The 13,916-nt window shown below is 36.6% G+C and overlaps 1 protein-coding gene across 2 annotated transcripts in view; it reads right to left on the bottom strand.

The window, feature by feature from the left end:
• Positions 1 to 7,011: 7,011 nt before the first annotated feature.
• LOC102696382 (synaptopodin) overlaps positions 7,012 to 13,916 on the bottom strand; it is a 32,705-nt gene continuing 25,800 nt past the window's right edge. For both annotated transcript variants that reach the window (XM_015349788.2, XM_015349789.2), the window contains exon 4: positions 7,012 to 9,864. In XM_015349788.2, coding sequence (XP_015205274.2) covers positions 9,259 to 9,864 — 606 coding nt within the window. In that variant the 3' untranslated portion in view covers positions 7,012 to 9,258. The remainder of the gene's footprint in view (positions 9,865 to 13,916) is intronic.

Below are 13,916 nucleotides of genomic sequence, written 5' to 3'. Positions count from 1 at the left end.
CCTCTCATATATATATATGATTTGCAAATTCAGGAGTTATTTAGTTTGTGGGTTACAAGTTTTTTCACTTTGGAATGGAGTGTAAGTAAATGCGCCTTTGCATATTGACAAGTGCTGAAAACTTACAGTATTAGGATTGTAATATATTAGATGATCTAAATGAACTGATACAATTATACAAATGCACGGTATGGAGGTCTATACAATGTTGCAACGCTTCTAGCTCAGAAGTTGCAATCTGCAATTCTTAACACTGCCCAGTCTCTCGTGCACAGCAGTCATTTGCAGCCCAAAACACTTATTAAGATTTTGAAAACCAATTCATGTGTGGGGATTTAACTACAGGGATTTATTGAAGTTTATGTTATGAGTCACAAGTTTGTTTGTTTTTTGAGTAGTGTGACTTACCAGATTTCAGCCCAGGTGTAGCAGTACAGATGAAACTCCATTAACATCTAGGCATTGATGTCAGTTGTCTGATCTCCTCCTAATAACCTTAATCCCCCACTAAGCCTTAAAATGGTATTAATATTATTTATTAAAATTAGTGGTATTGTGGTATTGGTTCAAACAAAGCACTAATACTAACAGAAGAAATATGTACAAGCCTTTATACACAAGTCTGTTCTGCTTCATCTTTAAATTATTCTTGAACGGAAGGCTGCACAGAAATCTACAAACATGAAAATATTCAAAGACCTTTCCTTGCATTATCACAAGAGGGGGCTATTGACCAGTTGTCATTTGATTTAAAAGTAGCATTCATCACCACTAGAGGATGCTATTTACAAAGGTCAATTGCAATAGTTTTCTTCCTATGTCACGACATTTTAAAAAAGCATGAAATGTATACAGAAGTCATTATTAGACTATTCAGTCACAGATTTTCTGCTTCAAACATTAGCACATTCAAGTTTTATAGTTTTAATCAGTGCTGTTTTTCTGTGAATGCTGGAATTACAGCATTTCTTTTACTTCTGCCATTTGCATTAACGGCCACAAGTTTACACGAGCTTTTAGAACAGAGACCACATAGAACAAGGATCGTATTTCTGCACATAAAGCTAACAAAAACAATGTCTTAGTTTCCAAAAAAGATGTGCAAGTGTTCTGAACATAAAATGGCAAAACTGTTTTCTACTATTGTTCAGTCTGGTATTAATCAGGGTTTGCAATTTATTAAGTATGGTTAGAGTTATCTTAGGGCACATTAAAACATGTGAATTCATGGTTTAGTGGCAGACCTTTTTAATAATACTTTCTGCTTCTTATTAGGAAATATTGTTTTCTCATGTTAAAAGAAATCTTAATGTCTCAGAGAAGACCAATGAGCACCTTTGATTGCTGAGGAATAATTACAATATCCTTAGTAGAACCTATTAGCAGTATTGGGTCAGGGTGCCCAGGATCCAGTTTCACCTTGAAGAAATCTAGTGAGTCATGGCTATTCAATATTCAGGTATGATAGCATCTATTCACATCAATTAACAGAGAGTCTTTACTAACCTCTGGAAGAAATTTGTATTGCAGCAGTAGACAGTAAAGAGAAAACATACTGTAACGCTTACGGCCGACAGGCACTGTGTAAGAGCCGGCGTGCCAGAGCAGGTGATGTCACCGCCCTTCCCTGTGATAGCAGGACTACAGCTACTGGGCTGTAGTGAGAGATCTCTCTTTTTTGCTCACCGGGCTGGGTCCCTGCAGAGAGATGCGGGAGTCCCGGGTTCGGGGGGCCGACCTAATGTGGCAAGGGCACCCGCCTGAGCCCCCGTTGCGTTACATTGGTGTCAGAAGCGGGGTGGGATAGCCCTTCGCCGGGGATGGCGATTTAAGCGGGGGAGAGTGTAACGCTTACGGCCGACAGGCGCTGTGTAAGAACATAGAATATGTTTTAACTCTAAATTTGTAAACGATAGATGTGGGATGGGGCCGAAAGATCAATCATCAGAGACTGTGTGACATGGTATGACAATATTCAGCAGCTTGTTCTTACTCCTCAGATTCAGATTCCCAAACAATCAAATCTGGGAACTGTATAAGTACTGTATAATGAAATGCATTTAAAAATTAACCGAAGAGTTAATTTAAGATTGGAGCTAGGGTTAGGATTCCCTTTAATAGTAGACTGCTATTAATGTTGCTGCTGTGTTTGTAATGGGATTTTTGGAATTTTGGACTTTTGGATTGAGCTCCAAATACTTTTTGCAGCCTTCCTTAGGGGTTGGAGTTTGCATTAGGAGTACAGGTGTGACCTAACCAATGTTGTGCAACCACACAAATCTCTCATGCTACACCTACAAGTCATATCACCTAGTCTAAATGTTGACATGAAAAAAGCAACTAAAATGTTAGATGAAATCAAAGTATTATTGTATTTCTAATCATCCCTACCCAGGGAATAATCATGGGCATTGACTTTAAACTCATTCACAAAAACTATTTCAAACCCGATACGAGATTTCTGCAAAAGTGTTTAAAAAGTGCTCTAAACGTTTTTGAAATGTGCAATTATTCACTTTTCTTTATGTTTTTTTCTTGCTCTTTTTTTCACAGATGCTCGTATAAGTATTTCAAAAAGTATTTTAAAATTAACCATAGTTCCCTAATGGTAACTTGAGAGGGGATCTAGAGTTAAGGTTAATTCGCCTTCAGAGTAGACATCTATTAATGTTGCTGCCTTTTTTAATGCAATTTAAAATATAGGAAAATTGGTGTTTAGGATTTAGCTCCAAATATTTTTGCAGCCTTTCTTAGCGTTTGGAGATTGCATTAGGAATAAAGATGTGGCTTCCACAAATCTTTCATGCTAAGCTTGCAATTCACATCACCCAGTTTTAATTTTGACTTGAGTAATGCAACAGTGATGTTAGCTGAAGTCAAGGTATTCTGGTGTTTCTAACCCTAATAATCCTACACAAGAAATAATCAATCTCATCTCATTCAAAAACAAGTTCAAAGCCAATTCAAGATTTCTGCAAAAGTGTTCTAAAAGTTTATTAAATGTGCAATTATTAACTTTTCTTCATGTACATTCCTGCTCATTTTCATACAAGCAAATTAAATATTCTGAAATGCATTTCAAAATTAACCGCCCAGTTGCCTTGAGAGCTCTTTTTCGTACATGCAAATATACTGTGTTTAAAGCAGGTTCAATAAAAGACTGCAAAAACATGATAAAAAGCTTAAACCAACCTTAAAATGTTTAAGCTTTCTTAAGAAAAATAGACGCCATTTCCCTTAAGAAAAAAACCTTTGCCTTTTTAATTTAACTTACTGTCCAGAACAGTGACCACATATTTATGTATAATTGACATTGAACACACATGACATAGTTAAGTCATGCTGATTAACATTTGTCTTCCAAAACGTTGATCAACAGGGATCTATTTCCCCATGACTGGAACATATGACAGCAATGGTGTACCTGTCACCTACTCATCTCACAAGAAAGCCACCATTACAGCATGGGGACATACAGTGGGCTTCCTGTGGGCATTGTCGTGCCCACAGGAAGGGCAGTGTGTGTGAAATCCCAAGACTTAATCAATGTAGAGACATTCAGGCAGATTGCCATCAATCACTACAAGAGGTGTTCAGTAGTGACTTAACACTTCTGTCCAGATCATCACACTTGGATGATGATGTGTTGATCTCATCATAAATCTCATTCTTCCAGATTATAGCCTGCCGTTGACAGACTGTATCTGGCTGGAACATTTGCCAGGTTAGAAATTGTGGACTGTTAACAACACAGACATGAAGAGGCAGTACACTGATACAGTCAAGCCTCCAACATACTGATGGCAAAAAGGTGCCGTTTCCTTGACAAGGGAGGTATGGTGGTTCTGTTTTTTTGTTTTTCCTTTCTTAATTTTCACCAAGAATGACATTCAACAAGTTAAAATCATCCCATCGCCTGTGCCCCCACAACTGTCCCGTTTCTCAGTTTGACTAAATCATGAGGTGCTTTAGTAGACACGCAACAAAGTCACTCAAGTGTGATCAATTAATTAAATGCCCAAAACCTGTAATTAATATCCAGAATGCACTTTTTTTCTACAAATATATGCAGATAAAGTTATGTTTAATTTTATGTACAGTACAGTATATCTACACGTTTTTTTAATTTGGGATAAAAGATTAATTGGTTAGTAACGGAAAATCCCCTATATGAAGCAAAAATTCCCCAAATGAATCACCGGTTAGCAGTGTTTAATTATTAATAATCGCATTCACAGAGGACTTCATTCCTACTGATTTACAGAGCAGAGAGGACCTACCTCATCCTCCACTGAGTTGCAGTACTCACCTGATTGGTGTGCAGGAGCCATTATGCCGCAGTACACAACCGGATTAGTTACAAATGTTGGAAACTCGCCAGCTGAATTAATGGGGGACTTGAGGAAATCAAGACCGTAAACCCAGAGAGAATTTTAGCCAGGAATCGGTGTTACACCCCTGCTCATATACAGTAAATGGCGATATGGGTGGGGACGTTCATGACGCAGTACACAGGACCTCGTTTTAACCTCTTATGCCAGTAAAACAAATTACGACCGCAGTGCACATTAACGGTAATTAAACCCAGTTGTCGTTTAATAAAACTACCCTGTATTAAAATAACAGCTTGATTTGTAGACGTTGTACTTAATATAGTGGGAGATAGATAAATACTGGGATTGAAGTGCGTGATACAAAATTCCAAGCAAAAAAATTCGATTAGAAGGACTCTAAATATTTTACAATCTCGTGGATGAACATTGCTAAATGGCGGTGAAAGTGTTCAAAAATAATTTATTTGGTGATTTTTTATTAAGTGCAGTATTTTTTCACGCAAACACCATCATTGAGCGCCATCTTTTTGTTGAGACAAAAAGAACACTAACACGGGAAACGTTATATCCACAAATGTTACTAAATATAAAACTTTATATATATATGGAAGGAGTTGGCAAAATATTTTCGGTCCTTGGCATGATATCCATTTAGTGAGGAGAGTGAGCCAATACCGTCTAGGGATCCCTCGGAAAATCGTAAAAAAATAAATACATGCCACTAACGATTAGTTCCATTTTAAAACGGAGTGGTTTCTTTCTAAAGTAAAACAAACCAAATGTCTTAACAACAATCCTTAAAGTTTACCTATTGGAAAAACACTAGAATAGGGTGAAACAACTTATTCTAATTCTGTTGCATATTTACACTTAAAATGGGGCGCATTCAAAGAATAAAGAAATGTATTATGAGTGAAGAGGGATTTGTAAAGCAGAAAACATAAGAGTTGTTGTATTTTAAGCATCTTCTGTTGGAAGACGAGGTACTAAGAGGAATACATCTTACAGGCCACAAGAATCTTAAGGAATTTGGATTTATGTTGGGTTATTTGGTATGGAAATGCCATTTGATAGGCAGAGCATAGTTTCCAGATTAGAATACTACACAGTTCAAACCCTTTTGGCTTCATTAAAAGGGGAATCCTCGGGGAAAGTGCTGTAGTAGTTGTCCTGATCTAGACATCATGGGGAAACAATAGGAAAAAGGACAGAATAGTGAAAACAGTATACTGCAATTTAAATTTAAAATTACATAGACCATTAGTAAGAATTGATTTAGAAATTTGTGTATTATTTCGATCACCAATTATGAAAGTGCCCTTCTGCTCTAGAGTTCTAGGAAGATCAACCACATTTAATTGCTTGAGGGGAAGGAAAGGAAATACAATATCTATGCATTATATATTCAATTGTGCATAAAAATGCCATGTGCATAAAAATTACAATGTGTAACAGGAGTCGGTCCAGGCTCCCGTGAAGCGTAGTTCTGGACCCTATGCAGACGGTATAATTCAGAAGTAAGTGGAGAGGGATGACGGGGAGGAGACAATGTGGAACAGGAGGGGTTGACAGACGGGGGGGCGTGACGAAGGTGAACTGGTGCTCGGGGGGGCGTAGCCAGGGTGAACAAGTCCAAAACCGGATAATCCAATCGAGACAGGACAAAACAGAGTTAAAAGCCGGAATGGGATCCGGTACAGGGACAGGGATTAAAAACGGGGTGGCGAGCTCCGAGCCCCGGACTCAGCAGGGTCAGGATGATTGATGGTAGGCGGGTGTCTGTCTTCCAGTGCAGAGCCCAGAGTAGCGAGAGCTCCAGGCTTAAATATGGAGGGGGCAGGACTGGGGGCAGGTGCACGTAATTAGCAAAGTAAGAAAGAGCCGGAGCGCCCTTAAGAGGAGGGATTAAGATCGTGACACAATGTATGCAGAGAAGTTAAAGGACACCACTTTCTATATAGACTATTACAGTACATAACGCACACCAGATTACACTGCTACCCACTTAAATGATTCCTGCTGTTCCAGTTGATCCCATCAGACTTTGGAACCTGGGGTTCCTGCTATTTTACCATTAACATTCCTTGCAGAAAATATAACAACTAGAGAATTCTTCCATTCAAAATTAATTTACCCGGTGATTTCTGATTGGAATAGCACTGCCCAATAAACACTCCTGCAAGGTTTTAAAAACATTATGGATGTTTGGTTGTCTAAACTAAGAAGTTTTTTAGTGTTTCCATTAGCATGTGTAAAATGAGAAGCTCACTGCATGCCAGGGAAACGAGATTTAACTTTCATACGATGTCCAGAGACAACACCCCAACCACATCTTGGCAGTCCTTTCAAATATGATGGAGCATTTCAAGAAAAAAGGGAGCCTTACTGTGTTCATTTTTCTGACATGCTTCTTGGATCTCCTAATGAAACTGCTTTACTCTTTTACTTTAACTGCTACATTTGGTAACACATTCCCATTATGCAGCAACAAAAGAAAACACTTAAACTTTCCAAAACATTGGCATTTTCTCTATTGTCTTCTAAATGAAATAGTTGTTAGAAGTGACTAAAAATACAAGCAAGGTTATTTCCATTTTGAATGTCAAATGTACTGTAAGTATACAAAATTATTATGTTAAACTTTTAAGGAAGAACACACAAATAACAATAGCCATAATTTATTTGTAGCATTATTCCTTTATATATGTTTTTTGTTGTCATCGGTACTGTAATTAACAGTAAGAGCACTGCAAGATCAGTTTATCATGGAAGATTCCATGTGTTTGACAGTCTAGGGAAAAATACAAGGTCAGATGTTTTTTTTTTTATTGATAAAGTCCAGGGCTAAATAAGCACAGCTCTTATGATTTTAAACCAGACTGTGACAATGAAAAGTTATTCTTGTTGGAGGTGCAATGTCACCACACAGCTGGTAGCTCATCAATCAGAAGGTCTGTAAATAATCACTGGGCCTTAAAGGTTGCAAAAATCTGCTGATGTACTGAACTGGGACGTCACACCATCTCCATTTCATAAGAGTTTTCTGCGTGGTGTTTGAAGAACCGATATTTTTCTAAATGCTATCAATCCATGTAAAACAAAGTATGATACATAATGTTTATTAAAGGCTGTAGTGCGTTTCTTGACCCAAAACTGTCTACGTATTTGTAGACTTGTTTGTCAAGAATGAAGCAAAACTGCCGTTAGAACAATTTGTGAAGAGAAAAAAATGTTATTAATACTTATAGTTATAATGATAGTGATAAATATTCAGTGTGTGATAACCTGTGAAGTCCCAGTTTTGTTTTCCAAACAAATACATATCCCTCTGGAAGCACTCGACTCCTTTCAGTAAAAAGCAGTTTAACCATGTTATTACAAGTCAAAATGCTAGGCAAAGTAAGTAAAACACACTTTGACATTGTTAAAATAGGTGTTTCAGACATTCCATCCTAGTGTTAATTGGCCTTTTACAATGAGAATATGTAATACACTACTTTCAGGGATGTCTTTAGATATGTATTCTCCTCAAACTTATTTCTTATAATAACATGGTTATCGACAACTGTCTGTCCCCATTTACACTTCAATAAACTTCTGCTTCACACTTCTTACTTTTCCTGTCTCTGCCTTATTGACATGACTAATATTATGGTATACTTTATGGTGGAGCTGACTATAGAGCATAGAAAGTAAGGTTTCACTAAAGTAGCTGTATTTTTTCAGTTATTTATACTCTTTGGTGTGTATTTTCAGCACAAATTAAAAATCAATCTATCTTAATCAAATTAAGGAAAATGGATTTGCATTTTTATAAATGTGTGTCCGTGTCCTGGATTTATAAAGAAGAACCTCCTTTACATATGACTCTGTTTCAGCTGCAGTGCTTGTAAGAACTACTTCACTAATTCACCATCAGCTAACCATCACATGGACAAGAATTTTTACCAATCAACAGCTCTTTCACTTGCTCAATCTCACATACAATTGCCACAGGTGGTTTAAGACATTCTGGTTGCAAACACAAAACATACACAATTTAAGGGATATATGGATTATTGCACTGTTACAAGGATTTAAAACCAGTTTTTTAGCATATCTATTGTTGTTGTAGAAAATGTTTTAGTATATATTTCTAAGTCTAAATATGAGGCAGCCTCAAAGCTTGAAAGGTGTGAAGACAGCAGTATTTTTTTGGTCTGAAATGCTATTATCAGTCTTGCTCGCAAAGGAATGTAAATGCAGTTTTGTTCTGTTTCTACTAAATCCCCTTTGAAGTCTTTTGGGAATAGAAAAGTCTTCACTCATGTTCCCTCATCAAAGTGCATTCATGACATCCACGAAGCAGAACCTGGTAGCTGAATATCTGCAGTGTCCTGGGTCACCAGTACTGCCTGGAATGTTTGCTCCTCAAAAATCCTTCTGGATTTGAAGAATCATTTTGATGTCCTCACAGTCTGCTCTGATGATCAGAATCAGGCTGTAAATATCTCGCAGAAGTATGTGCTTGCTAGGATTCTGTTCCTTTTCTCAAGACGTTGCTGTGTTTGTAAAAAGTAGAACGTTAAAAAATGAGAAAAAACTCAAAGGAGCACAAATAAATGCTTATTGAAAACTTATGGAAACTATTTTATAATGTACAGTAATAATATAATAAAATACTCAAATTTGTTAATACTTTTGAACTTGTAAAAAAATGTTTTCTTTGGTAGAAGGAACAATTCCAATAAGAATGAATTTAATTTTGGTTTGTGCAATTTACAGTATTTGCATTTTTTTTAAAAAAAGCCTGAAAACGAGATGCTTCCAAAAAATGAAACAGTCTCTGCCCTTTCTTTGATGGAATGGTTCTTGTATTAGCCAAACATTTCATCGAAGTGACACCTTTATACTGGGGCCTACCCAGGGACATGCTCTGGTATCCTTATAGATCTGCTGGAATGCTTCCTCTTTTAATGCTGAAGTTGCCCTCCCAACCTCTTGGACAGGTGTTGTGGCTCCGGATGCTGGGAGACCTCAGCCCTGAATCTTCAGACTCTACCGATGCGTCAGAATCCGTCAGCGACCGAGTAGTATACAAGTGCACTGGTGACCTGATCATTCTAGATGGAGTTGCTGGGGGGCTCTTAAAAGATGGAGACTGATTAGATAAAGCTCTGGATCGGATGGTGGAGGGGCTCAATGGCTGGTGTCCGTGGGGTATAATGGAACCACCTACAGGAGATATGGAAGTCCCTCGCCCATTTAGTCCTCCGGGAGATGGACTGTTTTTCCTTCTAGCAGCATTGATAATGTTCTTGGCCAGCAGTCGACGGTTGGTCTTGATATCCTGCCCTATGGGGGACTGGCATCTGTCTTCCCAGGGCGGGGAGATGGGGGAGGAGCCTGTGGAAGGGTAAGGGGAACGCGAGGACGGTAACTGGACTTCTGTTGCTGGGTGGGCCTTGACTGTAGTAGACTCTGGGCTGCTGACCCGTGCAGACAGAGTAGGCGTCCAGGTGGCTGCTACAGGGACAGGTGCTTTTTGGGTCTGCATTGAGAAAGAATGACATTAAATAATTAGTGATAAGCATAGACAGGTTCTGGGACAATAAGAGTGGCATGGTCTCTCCACAGACTTTCTCCAATAGCAGGTATTTTTCAGATTGAAATGTTGACATAGCGCGCATTCCTTTAGGGACTATGTAAAATCCCCAAACCTTTGCCCTCTTTACTTGTGTTGTGATGTTTCGACCACAAGCACACTGATTTCACAGAATTCCAGAGCCCTTAAATCTACAAATATCAGAACAATGAAGATCCCCTAAACCGAGTACAAAGTCATAAATGCACTGTCATTGAATCATCAGAAGTTTTGCTTTCAGAGCGGGAAAAATAAAAGTCTTTAATCTTATAGGCCTGAAGAAGATACAGCAAGGCTGTGTAAACACAAAAAGTTTTTTAGAAGCAGAGAGGTTTGGATTGAACACAACAGCTGGATAATGCTGTTTAGTGAAGAGGGCAGGGAATGTCTTTTTAGCTGTGTCAGCCTGCAGGAAGTGGAGAGCTTAGCATAATGATTATACATTATGTTACAAAATCTTTCCTTCACGCTGACAAATGATGGAGGGAAAATATGCATCATTGGTAGCAAACCACTATTTTGACCAAATTTTATTTTTCTAATTTGTAAAGACTGACCAAATCCTCCTTTTACTGTAACTGAAAACATTGGAAGGAAGCCTGCATCTCTCAATCAAAAGGTCAGCTGAGGTCCTTTTGACCCTTTTTTGTGTGAAGGATGTTCACCACCATTACTACTACTAAACAAACATTTTGAATTGTGTGCCTTACTATTTATTACTCTTCTCTTCATAATCAATAGACAGAACAGCAGGGACTTAAATCGTGTAGTGTTAAGATAATTTAATCTCAGAATAATAGAAAACAAATATATTGGAAGTGTCTTTCCGCAGAAAATGTTAAATACAAGGGGCTAAGATTTACCCATTTGTCTCTTGTTCTTAACTTCAAAATACTAATAATTATTCCTAGTTATTTTTAGGACATACCTTCTACCTTGCCAAGCTACATACTGTAGTAACCTTTGGCTGCCAAGACCTTAAAGAGCTATACAGTATGTGTCTGAATAAAGAGTTTTAAGAAATATCTTATATGCATAATACTTGATTCCCAGATGTTACATTCCTGCTTGTATTTCAGCAGAAATGTTATCCTTTATCTGTATGTGATTACACATGAATTCCTGAACATTAGCCATTAGCAGGTTTTTATGTCCTCCTCAAATTACTGTAATGAAGCTCAGATTAAGTCCATAACCTTTCCCATGATTTGTTTTTCACACTCGGAACTGTCAATCAGCTCTTCAGCATGGAGTACTGTAGATATGCATTCCTACAGCAGGGAAGCTGCTGTTCACCATCTGACTGAACACATCTGCCTGACCACATTCTATTAACTGTAGTTAATGGAAACAGCAGGGACCATCGAAAATTCCAGTAGCTGGAATGGAATGTGCAATGATAGTCTTGATTTCAGTCAATGTTTAGTTTTGCCTTGGTTAGGATAATGACTTGCTGTCTTTTTGTGTTTGTTTTTTAAAAACTCTATGTGTATCTTGACGTCTCGAGCATTTGATTTTTTTGTAATTTTACATTTTTTTAAAAATATAAAAAAAGATTTGGGGAAGCCAAATAAGGCTCAAAATAAAGAATAAAAAAATGAAGACTTTCAAAATCTCCCATTTTAAAAGAGAAAATAAACTTTCCCACATTCCATTCCCTCTTCCTTTACTGCCTTTTATTTAAAATGACTTCCAGACTTGACATTGGATCTAGAACTTAAGAATACTGGTAGTAAAATCAAGATCGCTTGTTTGCATTCCTGTGTCAAAAGCCATTCAACCTCTTTCTAGACACATTAAGGGACATTTTTGTGGGTCACTGTGTTTGTGTCCATTCGTCTCAGTTTGCCACAGATGCTGTATCTTTCTGATCAAGATCCATCCCTCAACACTAATGTCTTAAAACAAACTTCACAGCTAGTTGTTGTTAAGTCATAATTCATGGTGGAACTTTTTAAAGTTATCTTACACCCAGGGGTGAAATATCATAGGTAGAGGCAAAATGTGGAAAACATTAAACTATGAATGATCTCAAAGTGGAAAAAACTCACCACCTAGACACTATCAACTATTGAAGCTGTGCTTCAAAAGAGTTTACAAAGCAGTAAGTAAAAGCAAACAATGCACCAACAAGATGAAAAATCCTGGAAGTTTACAAGTAGCTAAAACACCTGTAATGTGTTTACTTTAAAGGGACAGTGCTTTTACTGACAAATCTATAGCTTTTTCAATAATGAATAAATTCTGATTTCTGTTCTATACCAAACACATAGAAGATGTTACATTCCTGAAATTAAATCTAAAGAGTCAATCATGTGAATCCCAGTTAAATCTGTCTTATTTATGTTGTTAAAGCTTAAATGTAAAATATGATATTACAATTTCTACAATAAATCATTCTGCAGTCCATACAACTTGTTATGACACCTTCCCTGCGTTGTCAGTATCTTGATTATGATAAGAACATTTTTTGGGTATTCCACATCCTATACATCTAGAGAATGATTTGTGACCTCTTGTCATTCATGTTTGATACGCTATTGGATTTGCTATTGCTATTGCTATTGGATTATTGGAGTTTTAAACATTATGACATTTGTAATATATTATAAATAGATTCAATATTGTAAACGACAATTAGTGTTCATTAAAGAGAGAGAGGAAAGAAAGATAGTCAGGAGAAGTATGAAGATTAAGCTTTAATAAAGAAAAGAGTTTTCAAACAGTTTCAAGAGTGAAATATAATAAAGACAGGGAGAAGGTAAGACAGAGCCAGATAGACGCAGTTAAGACAATAAAGCAAAAAAAAAACGGTTAAAGGAAAAAGCATAATACATCTTAAGTAATACTACAATATATTTTAGATTAATTTTCCCAACAAAGATGGGTTTTGCAAACAGTCCCACAACCAAAGTGTAGGTGACCTTATATCATGTTTAAATATACAGTAGATAAAGTACCTGTACTTTTCTTTCACTTTTATGTACTAATTACCTTTCATGTTATAACAAAAGACACAGAATTAAGTCCTTACACTTAATTCAGACTGTAGGTCTGAGAGTATCCTACTAACAATACTGCTATTTTACTATTATGTTCATATCATAACACAAATACAGGCAACTCTAATTAGGAACTTTACTATTATTTTGTAGTTACATTATCAGCTATTTAAGGTCAATCTGATCAGTAACTTCTATTTTATGATAAATCTGATTGTATGTAACAATCTATAGCATAAAAAGAGCACAATGTTATTTTGTGATCTGCTAGTTTAGGTCTTCCTAATTCACTGAAGACCAGGTTCCACACAAACAGGCTGTAAAAAGTTTATAGCCATTTGAACTTGCTATAAAACTTTAAAAGCTCATTTTAAAACTTTGTTTTCAAAGGAGTCATACATCGTCAAAATTAATTAAATTAAAACATAACATTTATAATAAAAATATTTGGAAACTATTTGGAAAATAAACACAAATATTTGAAAAATATAGTGAACTCCTACCATGCTATTAAAAAATAACATCGTATCAGTTAATGGTAATTTGTTCTTGACCTGTAATATTGCTAATAAAGTGCTTGCAATCTATGAATATTTTATCACTCACAGGCTTTTGTTACACAATTGAAAAGGCAGAAACTAAAATATGACTTCATCTTTACTGATGTACTCCATCGAAATTGTGTAGTTTTATTACATAGACCCTTTGAATTCTTTTTATTTTGCTAGCTTTTTTAGGAATTCTTTAGATTATTCATCAGAGTGATCTAATATAATGTACAGCTATAGCACTTAGATGATTAACATAGAGAAGATTTTCTATCATGTTTGGTGTGTAAATAAATGTAGTTCCAAGGAACACAGTGACAATAAAACCAACTGATGCCAGTGCACAAAGGAACATTTAAGAAGGGTTTTCATCTTTCTATTGAACCCTTGAGGGGACTTGTTAAAAAAG

Source organism: Lepisosteus oculatus, chromosome 11 (assembly GCF_040954835.1).
Source record: "Lepisosteus oculatus isolate fLepOcu1 chromosome 11, fLepOcu1.hap2, whole genome shotgun sequence".
Lineage (NCBI taxonomy): Eukaryota > Metazoa > Chordata > Actinopteri > Semionotiformes > Lepisosteidae > Lepisosteus > Lepisosteus oculatus.
Note: the sequence above shows the minus strand (reverse complement) of the source record. Positions and strands in the feature narration are given on the sequence as shown.